Genomic DNA, 24,350 nt, shown 5'->3' with positions numbered 1-24,350 from the left:
TTGTCAAATGTACCTCAATGTAAGAAATATTCTTATTAGATTAGGACCTTCCAAGGTCCTGAAACTATTGCAATAGTAAAGTTACTTAGAATTTTATTTTTAGAGATATAGAACCTTACTAAAATTATGTAACATTACTATGAGCTTTAAATTTCCTTACATAACCTTTGTATTATATTTTTAGGTTTGGACATGGGGTAAAGGTGACTATTTTCGCTTGGGCCATGGAACTGATCAACATGTACGGAAGCCTTCTCTTGTTGAAGGTTTGAGAGGCAAGAAGGTTGTTCATGTGGCAGTTGGTGCTCTACATTGTTTAGCTGTCACTGACATTGGGCAAGTGAGTGAAATTATTGTCTCATTTACAAGTTAGTGTAATGTAGGCTGATTTTTTAAAAATGAATTGTACAAGCTATAACTATCAGACCACTGATTTCTTGTACTTATTGTTGTTTTTGTTGTGTGACCTATTGCCTCAACTCTTGCAGAGTTTTATAAAATTTTCTACATGAAAGTAGACTCTTCATTAATTTCTTCCTCAATTGTTCACATTAATGCTTTGTAGTAGTGACATTTTAGTTGGTTATTAAATGCTTGTGCTACAAATGCATAATTAATTCTCAAGTTTTATTTGTATTTAAGGGAGTGTGTATTAAATATTTCTAACCATGCCAACTTTTCATATTTTTTTTTCTTACCAGTGTAATAATTTTGTCACCCACAGCTCAGAAGACAAAAGTGGAAACTTTTGTTGCAATTGATGTTTGAACCTGTGACCTCAATTTTATTAGTTGAACCGCTAAGCCAACCTCTGACTTTATCATGTACTCCAACTCTTCAATATCTCATCTGTGTCCTTGACTACTTCATGTGCACCACAACCACTGTTTTCCTCGAATATAAACAGCAATGTAATTTAACTTAAATCAAATAACTTTACACACAAAAAAAGGATCACTGGTTGAAGAACAAGTGAACTGTTGTGGCTAGTCTAGGATTTGAACATGGGGTCTAGCATTACATTCTGGCTCTTTTAGGCTACTGGACAAATATGAGAAGAAATAGTTTCTACCAATACAGGTTGTATAATTGTATGTAACTTACAGTTAAAAATACATCAGCGTTATTATTTTAATCTTCTGTTTTCCAGGTGTATGCTTGGGGAGATAATGATCATGGCCAACAAGGAAATGGAACAACAGTTGTAAACAGAAAGCCAGCTCTGGTGCAGGGCCTGGAAGGTGTACGTGTCAACAGAGTGGCATGTGGATCTTCACATTCAGTAGCATGGACAACGATTGAATGCCACATCTCAAATATACATGAACCTGTGTTATTTGGTACACCTAAAGATCCCTTAGGAGCATCTACAATTGGTTAGGAAATCATATTTTTCTATTGCTCTGATTCAGTGATATAATTGTTGTTAGCATTATTTCCAGCAGTTTGCTTAATCAAGATATGTTTGTTACATGTCACTGTAGCTGGCACATCTTACACTAAATTAAGTTATGGTTATAGAATTGTCACTTCGGTTAAGTTATCGTCAATTTTACTGATACACTTAGGTAGACTACCGACTAATCAGCTCCATCTATAGATTTTCTTCATTCTGATTAGGTCTGACAATATCAAATCAATCCTCAACTGATTGCTGCTGATAGCACTATCAAAACTTAAGTTGAAAGTAGTTAAGAGTAGTTATGAATGCTAGAATATACATAATATATTGCTTGAAAATATTCATGTGTCATAATCAGAAAATGTAATTAGCTGTCAGTTAATCATGAAATCTACTTTTGCCACGCAATATTTGCATAGAATTAATGTAAATTAATATTTACCACAATTCCTAGATATTTGAATTTCACAAAATTTGTTTGGCATTTTGTGTACACAGCATAATACCTGGACAAGGTGCTTTTGGTAATCCAATTTGAACTGACATCTCTTAACGTGATGCCACCAGGGTTGCTACACGACTGGAAAGCCGGGAAAAGTCAGGGAATTTGGTTGGTCAGGGAAAAGTCAGGTAATAGCCAGGGAATTTTGCATATTTTCTGGAATTTACGTGCATTTTGGAGTTGCAGGAGAACCATTTACGAACGGTTCATTTCCACTTCCAAATTTGGTTCTTGTGATCCCAGTCCCCCCAAAAGATTCAGTTCAGAAACTTGTTCCTCTCGTCATTGACTTCTAGTCTGTTACGTACAAAATTATGGTTCCTTTGCATTTCAATTCTATATTTATTCACTCTTGGATTTGTTACGACCGTCCGTTCATTTTGCAACTCGTTGTTGTGAACCTGTTCAAGACCGGAATTTGGAGAGGCGTGACATTTTTCCTTTAGAGAACAAGCTACTCAAGACAAAACCTACGCACCAGCCATCCTCAGAATTTCTTGCGGAGGAAATGTTGCTTTAGCTTTGTGTGTGGTAAGGAGATTTCCTTTCTGCAAGAACACACCCGTTCGGAACCCGTTCTCTTTTGATACGTGAAGCGGAGCAGGTTGGTGTTCGGACAGTTCATTGGTTTTGGATCTGCAATAACTGTATACTCCTTGAACCAAAGACAATGTAATACTTTCTGCCTTGAAGAGCAGAATTTCACATAACTGGCTGTGGTTGACGTCACACTGGACGGGTGCGGATGCCATGTAAAAACAAAGGGACTCACTACTTCGTTCCCCCCGTGAACCCGTTCTGTGAATTTGAGTCTTTCGTTTGCGACCCGTTCAGAAGAAACCTGATCAACTAGTTCATTTGCTCGTTGTCGTAGTTTTTGCATTGCAGAGATGTGTTACACCCGAGAAATTAGTGATTGTATGCAGTATCAGTGACGTCATTATTCGAATATGCACGTGTTTTGTGCATGTAGAGAGAATTTATTTTTTAAAAACTGGTGCGAAATAGAGGAATTAAACGTACGCTGATCACGCATCGTTGTTAGGTTAGGAATGTTGGTTTGATGCTGATAGTAATTTTTACATAATTTTTGCGTGTAGAATGAAATTATGCTGAAAAGTGGTGAAAATGGGCCCAAGTTCCTTTTGTTTTATTACGATTTCATCACGCTACAAATGCAACTTTTGCATGGTTCGATTTCGATTTAGTATGTCTGGTTAACACATACTGCAGAGTTTTAGTGATTACTTAAGATTTTGTCAATAATTCCTTTTGTGGATAAGTTAGGAAGGTCATGTTTGTTTGTCTTAGAATTAAAATAAAGACCCTGAATGCACTCTACTAATGTTCCGATTTATCTCTACATTCATTCCCACTAGTTTACGATACTTACTGTTGCTTGTCAACCGGAAAATACCTTGTCCGTGGGATGATTGTGTAAGGTCATTTTGAAGTTTTCTTTTCAAAATAAATAGCTTTTTTCGAATCCAAACAGTGCTCATTATTTTAAGGAAGGTTCAAATTTCGTGTCACATTGATTGCCAAAATTCTATGATAATTAATCTTCCTGCTAGGAAAATTTGAAAAAATCATAAAACATTCGGAACTGCTACCTTTTAATAGACAGATTTCGATGTTTTCCGTAATATAAAATTGGTTCCAGCATGTGGAAAACTCAAATAATGGAGATATTTGATTCCAAAGTATGGCCCGCATATATATTTCTTTTATGTGTATGGTTGGTCACCGGCCCCATTCACGTTCTGAATTTCCGAAATATGTACTATTTTCAATAAATTAAAAAATATAATCATTAAGCTTATTGCATATTTTCTAAAGGTACATGACCTAATTTTTTGTTGTTTCTCATTTGTATTGATATAATTGAGGTATGCAGGTTACATTGTAAAGCTTTGATATATGCCACATTTTTTTATTGATTTTTTTACACCACCGTAATTGTAATGACTTAGTGAAAATGGGGAAGTACAATAGTTTATTTTTTTTTTGAATAGCATTGTATTAATCACTTGGTAAATTTTCAGCTAATAACTGTGTATATTCATATTCATAATAATTAACGTGCCTGCATATTTTATTGTAAAACATGAGGTTCAAAAGCAAAAATCATGACGACAAACATGTCTGGAAAAATTTCATTTCTGGTGTGCAAAACCTGGAAAGTCAGGGAATTTCATAATCAAAAAATCGTAGCTACACTGGCCACTGATGTCTCTGATACCTGTATATCTTTATCAACATCTGTTTAACCCAAATTTTGATAATTGAAATTGCAGTAGCTGTACTAGTAGGAAATGAAGTGACAAAAGAATTTGTCTTTCTTTTTTTTCAGGTTTATCTGACAAACATTCAGATGATTCATCTCAATCCCAAGCATCAAACTTGACTTCAACAAAACCTGCACGTAACTCATTGGCTCGAATGGTACTGTCTCTAGATAATAATAACATAAAGCAACAAGCATTGCAGTATGTGCTCAATGCTCTGCAGATCCTGTATGCCAGAGATGCTGTAGTTGCAGCTCTTTCATGCCATTCAGATGTTACTGGGATACCACAGCCAGGTTTGTATTACTAACTGTTCTGTTTTCACATTGGCAAAATTTCTTCCAGAACATATTATTTACTATTCTTTGGAAGAGGCACTCTTTTTTTTTTTTTGTGAGTGTGTGTACATGTACACACTGTTATTTTAAAGGTGAGAACACTTACTTATCTATCAGTTTTTTTATTGTGTAACAAGCATTTTTTATTTGACAACAGATAAGGACCTGCTGTATCCAGCATGTAGTGTACATGAACGAGGGTTGCTCAGAAAGTAATGCCCCACAACTTTTTCTCGGAAACTATTTATTCAAAATGTATGAAAATCACTCACAGTATAACTGAATGTTTTCTTTACACATCTCATGTTTCTACATCTACCAGCACGAAACAAGGGCATGAATTCCTACCCTGTACAAGCTCTTGTCACCATACCTATCATGCAGCTCCATTACTCCACTTCCTGAGGCATTAACACTCTGCACCCAGTGTCTAGCAGTGCTCCTATCGACCACAGAACTTCCATACACAGCACACAACTGTTTGTGAATGTTTCCCACACTTTCTTTCTCCACCACTACTCAATTACAGCTCGTTTGTAATGTGTGTCACAGATGCCATTTTCACGAACCACTACCATGGCACTATCTGTCAAGACGACCATGTACTTACACACATGTGGGCATTAAACTTCACTGTTGCTACCCTTCCATTTGCTCTCTTCATTCCGGAATGAGAAAAAAAAATGTGGGGCATTACTTTCTGAGCAATCCTTGTATGGCTCACTAAAATCTTCCTCAGATCTTTATAGACAAAATATTCTCCATATCGTGATTCCAAAACAAATACATTTCCTATTAGAATTGTAATTGTGCTTGTGTATATATTTTATCAAGCATTTTGACTGGAATTTTGCAGGACCATCCAAAGTGTCTGTTAGCATTGGCTACAATGGAGGTAGCAACGATGGGATTGCGAGCTCTGAGTCTCCAGACACTCCAAGCATTGATGGAATTGAGATAGCCCAAGGAGGGGGAGAAGCTCCTGCATCTGTTGCTGAGGCTGCAGGAGCAGTGGATTTGGTAAGTGACGAGCAGAATATAATTTTAGTTTAATTTCTTTATTAAGGATTTACATTCAAATACCATGATACAAAGTATTAAGATGACATCTCCCCGCATCTTGGTTTCCTCCTCTCTATTTTTCTTCTTGAAAATGTGAAGGAGAAATAGACAACATTAATTTTTATTTTTGTCATATCTGTTGTAAAAAAATAAGCACTACGTTTCTTTCACACCAGAATAAAATTATTTGTGCTATGGTAACATAAAGAGAGTATATTCACAACATTGAAATCTAGGTCTGTACATAAATGAGGTGGTCTCACAGCTTATTGTGAACTAACTTTAATATTACCTATGTGAAGTTTTGTGTTTCCACGTTGCACAATTGGATAGTTTTTCCGATTAATTTCGAAGGCTCATTGCCTTCGTTCACTAAGGGTACAGCATCTGGAACGGAGATGGTGGTGCGTCACTTGTTTGTTAGTTCTTTAAAGTGACGTGCTACCATCTACACTCCAGATGCCATACCCTTAGTGAATGAAGGCAATGAGCCTTTAAAATCAATTGGAAAAACCTATCCAATTGTGCAATGCGAAAACACAAAACTTCACATAAGTAATGCTTAAATCACGTTTACCGCATCCATCATGAATAACTTTAATATGTTTTCCTTTTTATTCAAACCTAGGATATATCTATATCCTATTGAACTTATCACTTTTCCGTGTTTGCAGATGAACCACACCACACCTGAAAGTGATGATAGTCCTATTGCTGCCTTCCCATCAATGTCAAGTTCAGCGAGCCTCTCGTCAAAGGCATCAAAGTTGTCAACAAGTGCATTGAGTGTGATTGCAGCTACAATGACAACAAATACACTGGTAGGGCTTATTTTCTGAAATTGGTCGAGGTATGGTGTTTAATTTGTGGAACAACTTTATAAATGTTTGTGCTTCAGTTATTTTTCTCTTCTCTGTTTATATATATATATCTGCTTTACATTTTTGTTTTGACAGTCATTTTGCATTGAAGCTTTCCTTCTGGCGAATGAAAATGTTCTCTTGAGTTATTGCCCAGAAGAAGAAGATTTCAAGTTTTTGAGAGACAACTTCACTTGTAATGCCATCTGAGAAAACAGCACCATACTTTCTGCTCTGAAACTCAGTTTTTGATTTCAATCTTCCTTTATAGGCTAAAGGTCCCTTACAACTCGAATGATTATAATACTCATATACAGTATCCTCTTCCATTTCTTTATTGGGTTTATTATCTCGTTATCTCTTTCTTATAGTATAACTTTTTGAATGACTGATAAAGCCAGAGAGGGAAGGGGCACAGCAAAATGCCCCCTAAAATTCAATGAGAAGGCTAGATATTATCATAATTATTATTTGTATTTGTATAATAAAATGTGGTTTATGTCAAACACCCCAAAAATTGAGTTGTTGTTGGTGCAAAAGTGGCAATAGTAAGAATTTTTATTATACTTTTATTATTATTATTTTCAGTATGTGCTACAGCAGCTAGAATTTGCAATCAGCATCTCTTACTGTATTATGAATACCAGGCACAAGACCTTTGCCTTTGCAAGGATTTTCGAAACATTCCCAACAACACCTGTTAGAAAATTAATGTTGTACATACTAACTTTATACATTTTGTTCTGTGTTTCTTATTTAAAGCAGTTGCAGTCCAGTCGGTAGGATGTCTTTCTGCCATGCATAAAACCAAGGTTCAGTTCCCAGGGTGGGTGATTTCAAGTGGATTTTTTTTCCATCTATGTCCCTGCATGGGGTTCACCTAACCTCCAATAAATAATCTGAGGGCAATCCTTGTAGGTAAAGGCAGCCAGAGTGTTTTTATTCTGATTTTAGATTGCTCACTCCAGGAATCAAACCTGTGTTTCCATGTGGCAGTTACATACTCTACAGAATGGACCACTATGAGTCCCATTCTATGTTGAACATTGTTCCAAATTATGTAGAAATATTGTATTCGTACAGTGGTTAATATAGGTGCATTCCTATGAGGCTCTGACATACCTTACATTCTTCTTTCTATCAGTTAAAATGTATTAGCCAGCCTCTGTGGTGCAATGGTCAGCATGGCATGCTATGAAATCAGAGGTTCCGTTGTTTGAAACCTTGGGTAAGTATGTATATCATTCATCATCAATGGCCTGATTAATCCAAGAAATAGAAAAGCAGTCTAATATAAATAATATAATATGAATTTTCTGCTTTCAGTTGGTGGGACAAATTGATGATGCAGATACCGGGGGTCCTCGCTTGGATGAGTTCACCATCCTCCTAAATCAAGATGATGCTCGAGTGTTAGTGGACCTGTTGAAGTTAGCAGTTGCAGGAAGAGCAGGGGAAAAAGCAAGGGATACTATCTCAGAAGTTCTCATAGGTATATCTCCTATTTCGCTCAACGACATTTATATTCTCATAAGGGAGTGTGAGTAACTTAAATGTATTGTGCCTTTATTCACATGCTGCACATGTTCAGAAATGGATTTTTTTCATTAAAGCACTAGTTATAATATTGCGTGTGTGATCTTACAGGCAAGCACGTTTTGAATTTTTCCACCCCTCAGGCTAATTGGAAGGGTGGTAATTCCCCATTCCATAACTTCTCACACTGAGTGGGACCTCGGTGCATAAAAGTAGTTGTAGTTTTACAAAAGTTTCAAGTTCTTTGTATTTTTAACTTGTTCAGCTTTTCTTTTTCCTTTCTTTTAAACCTTTGTCACACCACTGCAATTTAGCCTAGTAGCTTCTTGCCTTTAGATAGATTAAATTTAAATTTTCAGGAAGAAATGAATATGATTACATATACAAGGCAGAACATCATGGAAGATTTTCGAAAATTAATCACTAGCTTTGAAGCTATCAGCTGCTGTGACCACCCACAATTTTCGGTCTGCCATATTTATGACGTGAAGCACCTACCTGTTTTTTCACTTGCTTCCATCTCTAAGGCCCACTTTAGAGGAAAGCATTTCCTTTAACATTTTTCCTATCATAAATGCTGTAAATGCTTCCAAAAATCTTATAGCAAATAGTACTTTACATGGAAGCATTTCATGTAAAATTTTGGTAAGCTTTTGCGGTTACAATGTATAATATTTACAGCACGAAAGGCATGCCGAGTTACATCATCTATGGTGAGTTCACGTTGTTTACAATTGAAACAACTAAAATATTCTTCCATGCGTATACAGTAAACAATATAAAGCATGTGTTTAAGCAGCGCCATTGATTTGTACCTAAAACCATTTAATAGGAAACCTTATTCCTCTTGGCTGAATAGTTATCTTATTTTAAGAATGTGAAGTGATACATTGTTTACATCTCACGTGGCCGCCATTACATCTGCAGTTGTGACCTAGAACTCGCTTTTGATTGGTTATGCTACGAAGAATGCTATGGAAATAGGATCGATCCTATCCTTGAGAAATGCTATGAAATATGCCATAAGATTTTTCACTTTACACAGTAGCATTTTGGTCATGATGTAAATGTTAAGAAAAATGCTAAGGAAAATTCTTTTGTCTAAAGTGGGCTTAACAGTATTCATTCTGCAAAAGGTGCATTTCTTTTTGCATTTAGATATTTATGAAAGAAGTTGCTGTCTTGTGCTGCAATAAAAATTGGTCAGGATATGAAATGCTTATATTAGGGATTAGGCATATTAATTGATACTCTATTGATGTGATGTGATGTATCATTAAAATCAGTTATTTTACTGGTCTGATACACCTGCAAATTGCTTGTAGTTGAGTGTAAATTCCTTCCATAGACTCCCCGATGGTGCAGTGGTAGCGTCGTCGCCTTGTAATCATGGGGTCCCAGATTCGATACCCGGTGGAGGGTATCGAACCTGGATCGGATCCCACTTTAAACCGTAAGTCCAGTCCCGATTAGCCTTACTGTGCATAAAGTGGACTTAAAACACCAACTCAAACCAAAAATTCCTTCCATTTTGGTATTTGTATCTGAAATAAATATAGAAATAAAATTATCTGGTTTTGTACCTTTTTCTATGACAAACCATTGACATTCACTTGGTTGTGCATAAATGAATGAAGTAGTCTTGTTCTTCATGGATCATGTTCAGTTTTACATTGGGTAAGTAGAATAATAGTTATTGGTATTGGCACATTTTATATTGGTATTTTATCATTATGTATTTGCAAGAACAAATTAGTTCATCTGTAATTTATAATTTCCCAGCATATTTTTTACATAAGTATGTAATACATGAATTACGGATGGAACTAAATTTTTCTCACAGCCTGTAGTGTTGTTTGAATATCTTTAATGATTTTTTTTAAAAATTTTGATTTCTTTACAGCAATGGGCGAAGCCCATCCCACCATAGCTGATATGCTGTTGGAATTATGTGTGACAGAACTGGAGGATGTTGCATTGAACACAGACTCATTAAGATCTATTCCACAGCCCATTGTCCAAGAGAGTAGCCACCCGTATACCGATGATGTAACCCTTACAGGACAAGTGAAAATACCAGGTAATTAATGGTATTTCATTCACATGAGGTAATTCATTGCTTAGTAAGGAATGAAAGATCTACTGTATCATGTTGAGTTAAGTTGGATTCAGTTGTTTTCATATTGTGAAACTGGTTAATACCAGTAATTACAGAACTAAAGATCAGTTAGTGTGTTCATGAATAATGTCACACACAGGACAGACTGAAGGAAGGGAAACAATGGAGATTGGATTAATTTAAAAACCAATAAATTAAGTGTAAAAATAGGGTGGAGCTAATGCCACTTTGTACCTTACCAATACTGGAGCTGATTCCCACACATACTGATACTTATTTATGAAAATTAGAAACATTTTAAGTTCCAATTATTGATAAATTGTAGGGATGGGCCGATATGAAATTTTGGCCGATACCGATAAAGTACCGATATAAAATTTACCGATACCGATAACCGATATTCTACCAATCCGATATAAAATTAGAAATGGTCCTTGAAGAACCTGAAATGTTAATTGATCTACTTAATAAATGTGTGTTTCGAGGTGACCGCAGTGCAAAAGAAGTTGAATATTTAGATATTTACTTTTTTAGAAAGAAGGGCATGGAGATTATCCATAAATATTACAACAAAACAGCAGAATTTTGCACTAAATTATCAGATATTTATCGATATATCGAATCGGTAAAATAATCAGTAATTTTACCAATAAACCGATACACCGATATGCCTATATCGTCCGATATCGATAAAGTACCGATTAATCAGTCCCATCCCTAATAAATTGATATTACTTCACTCCAATTATATGCATCAATATTCCAGAGTTTTGCTTTAAAATACTCTTCACACAATATAGGTGCAAAATAAATGGAAATTTCAATTTTTCCGTAATTTCAGGGTAATTATACTCCACAAGAGTGTCACATGGCATTTTTGTTGATTCCACCAAAGACCGAAATGATGGAAAAGTTTCCTAGAATCAGTAAATATATTCCAACCAATACTTTCAAATGTCAATACCATGGCTCATCCAAATATAATGTATATTGTTTGTAAAGAATAAAACTGTACTGCTTAGGAGGAATGAGTGCTTAGTTGTGGATTTGTTGAAAGTGTAAAGTCCCTTTCATCATGTGCAAGTAGAATATAGTGTTGTGTGTGTGATTTTGTTGTTCGGTAACTCAGAGCCTTATTTGATAATACTAGGAGCTGAGAGCCTTCGTGTAGAATTTGACCGTCAGTGTTCAACAGAAAGACGTCATGATCCTTTGACAGTCATGGATGGAACTGGGAAAACAGTGTCAATAAGATCAGGAAGGGAATGGAGCGATTGGTCATCAGAACTTAGAATAACAGGTGAGATGAAATAAGTAGGTACCCCTTATGGGGGTGAAGCGAAGGGTCCAAAGTAACTGTTTATAACATACAGGGTGTCCATAAAGTCTCCTTACAACTTCAAGCTTTTATTCTAAACACACATGAAGAGATAATTAAATGAAATTTGTCACATAGTAGCAGTATATATTGAAGTTTTTTTTCCATAACTTAATAAAGCTCAATATGGGCACCATTGGTAGCACGAAGGACGTCAAGACGAAAATCGATTTCGTACCATGTCCTCTCTAGTATAGCCTCATGAATGGTGGCAATGGAATCAGTGATCCTTTGTTTGAGGTCAGTAATATTCCGTACATTTGTTCGATACACAGTGTCTTTAATGTAGCCCCATAGAAATAAATCTAGGGGTGTTATGTCTGGTGAACGAGATGGGCAGAGAATAGGACCATCCCGTCCAATCCACCTACCGGGAAATGTTTGGTCCAGGAAGTCACGAACATTTAATCCCCAATGTGGTGGTGCACCATCCTGTTGGTTGAAGGTCAGCCAGTTGTGGTGTCACATATACAATTAAAAGGTCAAGGTAAACATTTGCAGTAATTGTTTGCTCCGCAAAGAAAAATGGACCAATGATTCGATTGAACATCAGTCCACACCACACATTCACCTTTGGACTGTCTCATTTGAGGTCCATTGCCACATGGGGGTTTTCTGAGTCCCAGATTCTCGCATTGTACGTGTTCAGTTTACTGGAAACATGAAATGTTGCCTCACCAGTAAAACACACTCGGTTGAGGAACATTGCATCCTCCGATATTCGATGAAGCATGTCCACTGCTAATGTTTTGCGTTTCGGTTTATCATTGGGCTCGATGGCATGCAACATTTGCACTTTATACGCAATCAGTCATAGGTTGTGGTGTAGGACCTTGTGCACTGTTGATCGTGGTAGCTGTAACTGTCTGGCAGCAGTCCGAATGGATTTCTTTGGAGAATTAACAAAGGCTTGTCTTACACGTTCGATATCTTCCTCTGATACTCGTTTTCTTCCACTTCTTGCTTTATCCAAAATTGTACAGGTCCCCATGAATTTCCTGTGCCATTCACGAATTGATGGACGTGCTGGTGGTTGTTTCCCATACCTAGGCCTGAAGTTTCGCTGAGTCTGAGTGTCCGATTTTGTTTCAATGAACCACGCCACACATTGTGCCTTTTCTTGCGGAGTAGGCATTTTTCTTTCGAGGACCTCTCTTTCTTCACAATGTTACCGAAAATACACAAATTGACTATTAGTACAAAATTTAATAGTAAACGAGTACAATAAAAAAAAATCACTCAAATATCTCATCATTTGCATTTGCAGTAAATTTTTGAAGTTGTAAAGGGATTTTATGGACACCCGGTATAAGATTCAATTTAAGGATATTTATTTTGTTACTTTTCACGTTTCAACATTTATGTGTGTATGTATATTTTAATAGCTCATATTCTACATACTCGCATGTCAGACTTGTGCATGCACACCATACATTTTTATAATTTACTTCAGTCTGCACATGTTAATCAAAGGATTTTTTTTTAATGCTGATAACAAAAATTCCATGTTACTTGCACTGTCTGGATTTTGTTCATGAACATGAAAAATTAGACATGCAGACACTTTGTTCTAAAGAACTTCAACAAACCATTCATATACACAAAGTTTTGATATACCTCTCCACAGCAAACAAAATTATTTGTTTCCATCTGATGTCAAATTGCATTACAGTACTAATGTTGAAAAGCAGGAAAATAGTCATTAGCTTTGTTAAGATTTTTGAATGCAATAAAAATTATTACCCAGTAGTTTTGCATATTTAAATGCCAGCTGGTCTCTTTCGGAACCAGCAGCATTGATCTGATCTCCTAAACAAATCTTCACATTTCATCTCTGTTTTCATTTTTCATATGTAAACATATGGAGGTGTAATGTACTTGAATTTCAGTGCAATATGAGCATTCTGGAATTTCTTCTTTTTTTAAAGAAATTAATTTGATTTTCAAATATGATGATATGTACTAAAAAAGAGAAGGAATGAGAACTGTTTCTCCTTAAGGGTTGATGTTGGATTTATTCTGGGCTGAACAGGAAGAACTTTCACAGGAGGAAAAATTTTGGCATCTCACCTTCGTACAAATACAATTACATTTTACATTTTTCAGGGGACCAAGCATTTAAAAAGCACACACCTGAAAACCTTCTGTCTGCTAAAGGTTAACTAAACCTGTTTACTTCACTTGCAGGAGATATGCTTCGATGGAAGTTCACAAGTGATGGCTCTGTCAATGGATGGGGTTGGAAGTTCACAGTGTACCCCATCATGCCATGTGCTGGCCCACATGACCTCCAGTCTGATAGAGCAGTTTTATCTCAACCTTGCATTGATCTGGTGATGTGTCTTCTTGATGGTCGCCTGGACATAGGCTCAGATAGAAATATCATATCTAGATTAGCAGCTGCATTGGCTGCTTGTGCTCAGCTTAGCTCCTTAGGTATGTATATGAAGAACCACAAATATCATTGTCTAAAACTTAGACAAATACCAATTTAATATAAGATGTAAGTGAGTTACTAAAGATATGTCTGCGAAACTTACTTGTAAATGTTCAATTAATTTCAGTGGTGTCTGCCACCGAAATTAATAGAACATTTAGAAGTAAGTTTCGTGGATATATCTTTAGTAACTCGCTTACGTCTTATATTATCAACCGCGTTGTTTATTCACCTCAACACCAATTTAATGTTCTTGGTAAGTGTCCGTGTTATTAAAACACCTCAGATTTTATCTGCTTTTTGATCGCCACAGGTATGTTTTTGTGTTTGTGAAATCCAAATTTTATGAAATATGTAGTTAATTTCAATATATGTGAAAGAAACAGTGTTAGTGATATTGTTACTGAAAGCATAAATACATATTTTAAAATGGTATACTTTTTGTCAGTTACACAGTATTTTTGCACGCTTCCAAGTATAAGATAGGGGACACTAAATACTCAAAATACTTCTTCCATAAATTTTGTGATGTCATTTTAGGTAACAATTAAATGAATGTTGTTTATAATTTTCAATTATGATAGGGATGTGACAGATTAATCGATACACTGTTGATTATCGATTGATATAAGCATATGAAATTATCAATAAAATTACCAATAATTTTACCAAACCAATATATTTAAATATAGCCTATAATTTAGTGCAAAATTCTGACATTTTGTTATTAATTTTGTGAATATAAACATACAAAAGCACAGGCCTAAATATGCAGGTTTTTTTCAAAGGTAAAACATTCAGTCTATACTTTGAATTGCTATAATTTTCTTAAATTCATAGAATGTTTTTTATTTGAATTTATGTTAGTAAAAACATGTTTTCGTTGTATAAATACCTCTCTCTGTGATTTTAGCTGCTTCCCAGAGGATGTGGGCATTACAGAGGCTCCGAAAGTTGATGATTGCTGGTTTTGGGAAAGTCCTTAACATTCCAGCATTGCTTATGAGCGAGCAGCCAACTGAACTCCCTCGTCCTTACACAGACTCTGCCTTGTCAGCCTTGGTGAAGGGCCTGCCAGAAGGGCTGCTCAGGCAGTATGAGTATGAAGATCCTGTCGTCAGAGGTGGAAAGCATCTTATGCATAGCTCCTTCTTCAAGGTATACTAAAGTTTTAAGTTTATTTTTTACTTAGATAGGGTAATTGGGAATGGACCTACAGTTCATCAGATTGAACTGAGCCACTGCACAATATGTGTGTACTGAGGATTGAACCTGACACACCTTGATTTGAAGTCAATCTTTGGCCTCCCGACAATTTACACAACTTGAATCTAAGTTTATAATGTTCATTCTAGGTATAATGAAACTTCTCTAGTTTTTTCTAGTGTAATTGAGAAAAGTAATTCAACTGAACTAGTTATATGAAATAGCTTATGTTATTATGGTACACAAAATATATTTTAAATTACTGAATAGTTGTTGAAACATGAAGAATTTGAATTAAATAGCATTATCTGTTGTACTTACCTTGTATTTGTTTTTCTTGGCAGCTTAAGGAGACTGAACCTTATATTTTTAGTAGGGATGGGAACGATTAATCGGTACTCTATCGGTATCGGCCGATATAGGCATATCGGTGTATCGGTTTATTGGTAAAATTACCGATTATTTTACCGATCCGATATATCGATAAATATCTTATAATTTAGTGCAAAATTCTGCCATTTTGTTGTAATTTTTATGGATAATCTCGATGCCCTACTTTCTAAAAAAGTAATTGTCTAAATATTCAACTTCTTTTGCACTGCAGTCACCTCGAAACACACATTTGTTAAGGAGCTCAATGAACATTTCAGGTTCTTCAAGAACCATATCTAATTTTATATCGGATCGGTAGAATATCGGTTATTGGTATCGGTATATTTTATATCTGTACTTTAATCGGTATCGGCCAAAATTTCATATCGGCCCATCCCTAATTTTTAGTATATCCTTGTAAAAAAAATAGTAATATTTCCTACCATACATTTTATGAATCAATAAATTCAAATTCAGTGTGAAGAAATGCATGTGCTCAGTTGTACAGTTTATATTCTATACTATAAAATATGTGTATATAATTTCAAGAAAAATTTAAATATAATAGTAAATTATAACATGTATAATGCTTAAATAGTTGTGCCACATATCCCAGTTGATGGATTTAATGTCTTCCATAGGTTCTGGTTGCATTGGCCTGTGATTTAGGTCTAGATTCTTTGCCGTGCTGTGCAGAGAATCACAAGTGGTCGTGGTTTAGGCGCTACTGCATGGCTGCACGTGTTGCTGCTGCTTTGGTGAACAGAACTCTGCTCCCACATAGCTTTGTAATTGAGGTAAGTACTTTTACCCATCAACTAACAAATAAAAATTAAGCCCAATTACCCAGGAATAACTGTGTTCCACAGTGTCATTTTTGAGTTCTATTGCTCTATTCTTATGATATCTAGGAAATTTGGTCAGTCATTGTCTCTAGATTGGCACTAAGTTTGTTAAAACAACAGAAAAGTGCTCACATCGCCTTAAAATACACTATAATCATGCGCTCACCATACTCTACATCAGAATAATATTTTGAGTTATTAGATGTTACATAAAAGCTAGTAGAACCACCACTAAGTGTGCAGTGTCACCCATTTTTCCATAACACTAATAAATAAAAATTTTGTACCCACTGTAAATATTATGTATGGGACAGATAAATGACATTACTAGAGGCACATATTTTTTGTAAATAAAAAAGCAAAATTTCGGTATAAAAACAGCCGATTTCAAGTTCAAAAGCGGTAAATGAAATGAAATTTCGCTGTTATAGCGATGAAAAAGCGGTATATAAAATGACATTTTGGTTTTAAAAATGTGAATATAATCCTAAATTTGATTTAAAAACTGCACTATTACACAAAATAAACATATCCCTTTTAATAGCACATTTATTTAGTTACCAGAATGTTAAGTTTATTCCTGTATAAAGGAGTCCATTTTTGTTTCTCAAATATTTACAGCAGAATTAATCAATTTTTCGTGAATTGCATAACTCGTGTCGGTATATAAATGGTAAATTTCGTGTTTAAGAGTCTATTTCGCATTTTGCAGTTCATTTCGCATCATTTTGTGACAAAACAGGGTAGAAAAATGCACCTCGCACCTTTCAGAAACATGAAAAAATTAACGAGTCATTCCATTCGAAATCAACACAGCCCCCAACCTGACCATTTCCCATTTTCATGAAATTTGGGGAGTTGAAACTATGCATGGAACTTAGTAACTATGGAAATTTTTAGTCTCGTGCGTCTTGTAATTGTTAAATTATTCAAGGTCAAAGTTAGCAGAAATTGCCCTTTTTGAGCCCGCTTAGCTATACTAAATGTGCTGTAACTCCGCCACTATTTTGCTTAGTAAGCTCAAATAAAGCTTATTGTACAGGGAATTGAACATGCTTTCCAGTGATATATAACAAGCCTACCTTTCGATAAAAATATAATTTTGTCACGTGACCTTGACCTTTGACCTTGAATATCTCAAAACATGTCCACCAAAAATCGTGAAAGAAATATATTTAGTCCCACATGCCATACTCTAAAACATATCAAAAAATCATTCTAGGACTGCAATGGGATCAGAAGATACAAAATAATATGTGTAACTATGTGACTGATAAAAGAATCATTATATTAACTATGACGAGTCAAATTTCACTTAACACCCCCCTACAAAATGTGAAGGAGTTATCCTGGTCATGAAAGAAATAGGTTAGGCACAGGGAGATCCCTAGCTGTGTGTGTCAAGCGCAAGTCCGGCATATTGTTGACCGCCATATTGAATTCAACGCAAAAAATTCAAAGGAAAGGGGGTGATGTGATATATCGAATCAGTCTAGAATTTGACGAGAAATGAAGCAGCGAAGGTTTTTGCAACTTATTTTTAGGCAGCAAAACGTTATACGCATATCTTTCACTTACGATATATGCACATTATAGTGTTGTCAATATTCCTGTGAGCACACTCGTTGACGTCTCTCACACTCACATAGAACATTTGGCAATGTACCAGGTGCAACATCATCGCAAGCATCAATTATGCCTTCTCTCAGATGGTCAATGTCAGGGACTTTTAGTGCATGCACCATTCTCTTCAAATGTTTCTGAAGGTAAAAGTCCTCCTAAGATGTTAGATCTGGGGAATGTGCAGGCCTTTTAATAGATCCCCGTCTGCCCATCTATCTACCTAGAAATTTACCATGAAGAAATTGCCAAAATGTTTACATAGTGTGGTCATACACTGTCCTGTTTCAAAACTCTGGAAAAGTGCCATATCCTGTAAGCAAGGATGAAAAACCTGTTCACTTAACAAATAAAAGAAGCCCTCGCCATTTAAGGTTCCGTTGTTGAATATGGACCAACCATTCGGCTGGGATCTGTCTACTGTAGATGATCAAATCACAGGTATTGCATATAATTTTTATTAACTTTACCGTGAACATAAACATTAGCCTCGTCACTGAAGAATTTTTCATTCCAAAGGAAGTGTCACGTAATTGTTTGAGATACATTTCCCAATATTCTCCACTATTTAAGTATTTGGTGAATGTTGCTGGTTAAAATCATATGCAATGGTGCGTATACTTCTTTCTCTCCCAAGATGTCAGTGTGATCTCGACGAGTTCCTAACACGTTAGGAGCATTCTTAATACTTTGTTTTTAACACCTCGAAAAGGAGAAAATGATTACAAGCATACATTAATAACTTTTTGCTGGTTAAAGATACTTTGGAAAAACCTTCGCCGTTTCATTTCTCATGAAGTTCTAGCCTGATTTGTATATCACTTCACACCCTTTCCTTTGAAATTTTTGCGTTGAATTCAATATGGCGGTCAACAATATGCCGGACTTGCGCTTGACACACACAGCTAGGGATCTCCCTGTGCCTAACCTATTTCTTTCATGACCAATTATACCCAGGATAACTCATTTACATTTTGTAGGGGGTGTTAAGGTACATTTGACTCGTCATGGTTCATATAATGGGTCAGGCTAGAATTTGAGCAGTTCAGTCACACAGTTACACATATTATTTTGTATCTTCTGATCCCATTGCAGTCCCAGAATGATTTTTTGATATGTTTTAGAGTATGGCATGAGGGACCAAATATATTTTTTTCACGATTTTTGGTGATGACATGTTTTGAGATATTCAAGGTCAAAGGTCAAGGTCACGTGACAAAATAATATTTATATCGAAAGTAGGCTTGTTATATATCACTGGAAAGCTTGTTCAATTCCCTGAACAATAAGCTTTATTTGAGCTTCCTAGGCGAAATAGTGGCGGAGTTACAGCACATTTAGTATAGCTAAGCGGGCTCAAAAAGTGCAATTTATGCGAACTTTGACCTTGAATAATTTAACAATTACAATACGCACGAGACTAAAAATTTCCATAGTTACTAAGTTCCATGCATAGTTTCAACTCCCCAAATTTCATGAAAATCGGAGATGGTCAGGTTGGAAATTGCACATATCTGTGTTGATTTGGCATGGAATGACTCTAACATTATAATGTGATATTTCACATTTCGTGTTTTTGTCAAAAACGAAATATCATGCCTCTACATCTTACCAATGTACTATATCAATTGATACTGATCAAATACCAATTTATCGGTGACATCCATAATAAATACACTATTAAATTTCAATTTGATTTTTTTATGATATAGTTGTTATATAGTTTGTGAACATTGTGCAATTTTATTGTATGATACATGCATTTTGTCTTGAACAGTCTTCTGTTTTTCAGGAATAATTTATTTGTATCTTCAAACCAATCGAATTCTGGAGCTGCTTGTGTTTTATTAATAAAGTGAAATCATATTTTTTTAAAGTAATTTTCAAATAATACCAAACATTTTTCAGGTGAGGAAAAAAGTTGCAGAAATGATTCCAGAAGATGAAATCCTTGCTTATGACCATGAGACTCATGACGTTTTCAAACAAGAATTTGATGAACAGTTGCTGCTATGGTTGAATAGGTAGGTATTGAAGCCTTTGTTATTACAGAGTCTGGCAATATATATCTACTACTTTCAAAGTTTGGTATTCCCTACAATGTACTCAAACATGTAGAACCACTTCACGAAGCATGGTGATTATTATTAGGAAAATCAAGGCCAGCACTTGGAATTATATCTCACATTTTACTTTTGCTACAAGTAAATTTAAATGTAACATTCAGGATTTTGCAGTACAACAGAAACAATATGAAAGAAGTTGACGATTAAACGAAGAAAGGAAAAATAATAATAATAAGACATACCAAATGTAATCTAAATCTTGTTATTAGCACCAGACTTGCGTCATTGTTATTGCTCATTGGAAAAAAAATGTCTGAAATGTTGGGCAAACAACCAAATATGGCCAGAAATATCAATAAAACAACTAAGTGTAAGAAACTTATATTGTTCACACAAGGCACTTCCAATGCAATCAGAGGGTCCTGAGTTTGATCCCTAGTGAAGTCACTTTACATTAGTGGTTTGGATGTCACCTTAAAAAAATGTAGATCCAGTCTCGATTAGCCTATCTGAACATAAAGTGGGTTTAGTTAATAAAAAATACGATAGATAATTAGAATACGTAGGTGAGTACTAAAACGATTTCCGCGAAACTTACTTGAATTAATCGATCATTTACAAGTAAGTTTTGTGGAAATCTTTTTAGTACTCACGTACGTATTCCAATAAAGTGGATGTAGAATGAACTTAGTTTTTGACTTGCACCAAAATCAATGCTTTAATATCTATAAATAGTTTGCAGTGTTTCATGTTTGTGTTTCTTTTTCTTTTGCTTCTCAATATTGCTCTTTCACATGTATTTGTGTTTCCTTCCAGACGTCCTGAGGATTGGACGTTGTCATGGGGTGGCAGTGGCACCATATATGGCTGGGGACACAACCATCGTGGTCAACTGGGTGGAGTGGAGGGAGCCAAGGTAAAGTTGCCTACTCCTTGTGAAGCACTTTCAGCCTTACGGCCTGTGCAGCTTGTTGGAGGGGAACAGACACTGATGGCTGTTACTGCAGATGGAAAAGTTTATGCCACAGGTAATTGACTAAATTTTGACTAATAATAGTAGGTGACTGATGCTGATCACATCACCCCCACTCATGACCGGATTAAGAAAGTGTGGGGCGTTACCCCCACACCCCCTATATGCTAAGCACAGGGGAGTATTAAAACTACTAACTAAAATAGTAGGTGAGTATTCCACTATAATTATAAGTCTTGGTGTACCAGAATTTTTCTTTAAAATGGTAAAAAATACCATTTTACAGTTTTACAAAATACAGTTTTTTTCACATTATATTGGTGCAAAATCAATGGAAACTTTGCATTTTGCATAACTTTCAGGATAGACTCCATGAAAGTAACATGCAGCATTTAGAAAGACCAAAATACTGGAAAAATATTAACTGATATTGGTAAATAAAATCCAAATAATACTTTCCGATACTGATACCATTGTCATCAGCCAGTACTGATACATCAGTTTTCATGAGTTTCACTTTAGAGTGTAAGGAAGTGTTCAAAATACTTGCAAACATCTCCAGTTAACTGTCCATGTACATAACTTGCACCATACAATGAAGGGACAAAATGTCATAGGTTTCTCTCTGAACTGTATTTAAGTAATACAAATAGAATAAGTTTTAGGTATGCAGTACATGCAGTACATGCAAACATTTTCACACAGGTGAAGTGCCAAAAGTGAACATAACTTGTGTGAAAAATGTTCTTTGCAAAATCTTTTCTTGTAAGCAATTATTATCACTAATTACGGCTGTTTTTTTGGAAAGAGGGGGATAAATTACACAAAAAAATCAGGTCTCTAAATATTATATACCAGTACTACACATAAAGCATGTTTAAATGTTTATATTTTATATTATAAACCATGTTGTCAGGACTTAGGATACTTAATAATGTTCCAACTATTCCTGATCATACCCCGAAAATTAAATATATTGTATCAAGTTAATTTCAGCTAATTCCTTGGGTTATTTAGTAACATTTTTTGTACAATCTATTCCATAGGATATGGTGCCGGTGGAAGATTAGGTATTGGAGGCACTGAATCTGTTTCAACACCAACTCTCCTGGAATCAATTCAGCATGTTTTTATCAAAAAGGTAAATATTTGTGTTTATGTGTGACTTTCATGGTGATAAATGATGCTAACATTCTCTCATGTCGACCATGTGAGTTATGGAAGAATTTCGAACTTTTGAAATCTAACACCATTCTCATCTTCAGGAACTGAAGTGCAACAGATGAGTCAACCTGTTTCTTTGGAACCTGGCATTTTGTTTGTAAGTAGTGGACTAATTCGGTCCAGCCAAGATTAATTTGAAGAGTAGCATATTCCTTTTCATGAATAGATGCTTTTTCTACTTGATGATGCTGTGCCGTTAGCCAGATGACTTGGTTACGATCTGTGTTATGCTGTAGATGGTTCTGTGTCCTTCAGTAATGATGTCTTCAGCTGGGCTTGATTTTGTGAATGTTATGTAAGAAGCAACAACTGTTCACCAAACCAACCAAAATCAACGGGACTCCTTCCGAATCCTAATGAGCTGGTGATACACATTCAAGAAGCTACACCTACCTGACATGCCACCTATAACCAAAAGACAGGTTCCTCTTCTCCACTCTACTTCAGACAGTGAAAGATAGAACGGCACAAACTCTCAAACACTTGGAATTTCTTGTGGTCTACAACACATTTATTTTTCTCTTGTTATCAAGAATAAGAACACTATTAGATGTCAATTACAGATAGAACAGGTATATATATTGTATGCATACATTTATCAGTAAAATAGTCACTAATTTTACCAATACAATATTTGTAGAAATAGCGTTAGTTTAGTGCAAAATTGCATGATTTTTAAATAAAGGTTCATGATTTCCCTGTTTTTGTGAAGTAAATTTCTAAATACACAGTTTATTTTTGTAAGGCAAACTCTATTGCAGTCATTTAGTTACATTACATTAACTAATATGTTTGTTAAGTAAAATTTGCAATTTTATATCAGATTAATAGAATATCAGTTGGCTCACCCCTAATTTGTAATATATGAGTTAAGGTATTCATGTATGTTTTTTCCCTTTCTTTCACAGGTTGCAGTGAATTCTGGAGGCAAGCACTGCCTTGCTCTATCTGCAGAAGGAGAGGTGTACTCCTGGGGAGAAGGAGATGATGGGAAGTTGGGGCATGGGAACAGAAGGTTTGTTAATTTCATAATGTTCACATTTAGTGTATAACATTGCATTTCCTGCAATGCAAAAACATAAATGGCAATTCTGCACTAAAATTGGCTAAAACTAGCTTTGTATGCACATAGCGTAGCTGAGAGACATGTCTGACGAGTGACAATCTGAATTCAATTTGCATTCAGAGAAGAAAAAAGATTTAAAAAATGATCCTTATATGAATTTAGTAAAATGACGATATTTTATCAACCTGATATTTCTACAGATGCACTTAATTCAGTGTAAAATTTTGTCATATTGTTATTTTTTTCTTAATGAAAGTTATAATCTGGTTTTATAAAGTGAATGTCTAAATATTCAGGTTCGTTCCTAAGTCAGGGCCCACTGCAGTTCATCTGGTTACATGCATTAATTATGGTGGTAAATGAACCATCCGAGTTCTTTTTGAAATACAGATTTGTAATTCTGTATCATATCAGTACAGTATTGGTGCTCATTATTGGTGAATTTATATCAGTACTTTACCAGTACGAGCGGAAAGTTCATATCTACCCATCTCTAACGTTTTGTTACGAACAGTATTTGTTTTGTGTGTTTATGTGTATAATTATGCGTAATCAATTGATTGTATTAACATTTCATATTTGTATGTAAAGAGTTGTGTATTCTTGGATTGCTTTCATGTTTCGTAAGAGTGTAGCTTGAAAGAGCCATATGGAATTTGAACTTTCAGCCCTCCCGCATGCAGTGAGGGATTTAGTATAAATATGGCCTGTCTGACAGAGGACAGGGAGAGAGTGTGTGAAACTGATAGCTGGAGGAAGAGTGATCTTTCGGACTTGAGCGGCCTCCCATCAGTCGAAAGCATCTTCGTGGCAGTTCCACCGATGCTAGCTTCCATGCTGTGGTTCCGCAGTGGGGCTCAAATTTGAGAAAATATGTAAATAATGTAAAATAGAGAACTTAATGGAAGAATCAGAGCCTTGTTTGTAAATAAGGGCTTTACATTTGTTTAAAGCCCATTACTGCAACTTTTCACAAATCACCCTGCAACATAAATTCAGTAAATTCTTGCCTGTAAATTGATTCTTTTGTTCTAAGCTCTCTGGTTTCAAGAACGG

General features: G+C 35.4%; 1 protein-coding gene across 1 annotated transcript in view; it reads left to right on the top strand.

Moving 5' to 3' along the window:
* The window catches only part of HERC2 (E3 ubiquitin-protein ligase HERC2), a 186,885-nt gene that overhangs the window by 141,038 nt on the left and 21,497 nt on the right, over positions 1–24,350 (top strand). The window contains exons 56-70 of the mRNA XM_083119057.1: positions 185–340; positions 1,151–1,376; positions 4,258–4,488; positions 5,387–5,550; positions 6,267–6,413; positions 7,779–7,944; positions 9,892–10,068; positions 11,258–11,407; positions 13,673–13,921; positions 14,836–15,080; positions 16,142–16,297; positions 19,874–19,989; positions 20,848–21,059; positions 22,051–22,145; positions 23,137–23,243. Of these exons, the coding sequence (XP_082975183.1) occupies positions 185–340; positions 1,151–1,376; positions 4,258–4,488; positions 5,387–5,550; positions 6,267–6,413; positions 7,779–7,944; positions 9,892–10,068; positions 11,258–11,407; positions 13,673–13,921; positions 14,836–15,080; positions 16,142–16,297; positions 19,874–19,989; positions 20,848–21,059; positions 22,051–22,145; positions 23,137–23,243 (2,597 nt within the window). The remainder of the gene's footprint in view (positions 1–184; positions 341–1,150; positions 1,377–4,257; positions 4,489–5,386; positions 5,551–6,266; positions 6,414–7,778; positions 7,945–9,891; positions 10,069–11,257; positions 11,408–13,672; positions 13,922–14,835; positions 15,081–16,141; positions 16,298–19,873; positions 19,990–20,847; positions 21,060–22,050; positions 22,146–23,136; positions 23,244–24,350) is intronic.

The sequence above is a fragment of the Lepisma saccharinum genome, chromosome 3 (assembly GCF_977018435.1).
Source record: "Lepisma saccharinum chromosome 3, izLepSacc3.1, whole genome shotgun sequence".
Lineage (NCBI taxonomy): Eukaryota > Metazoa > Arthropoda > Insecta > Zygentoma > Lepismatidae > Lepisma > Lepisma saccharinum.
The sequence above is the reverse complement of the archived record's forward strand: the minus strand, read 5'-3'. Positions and strand labels throughout refer to the sequence as shown.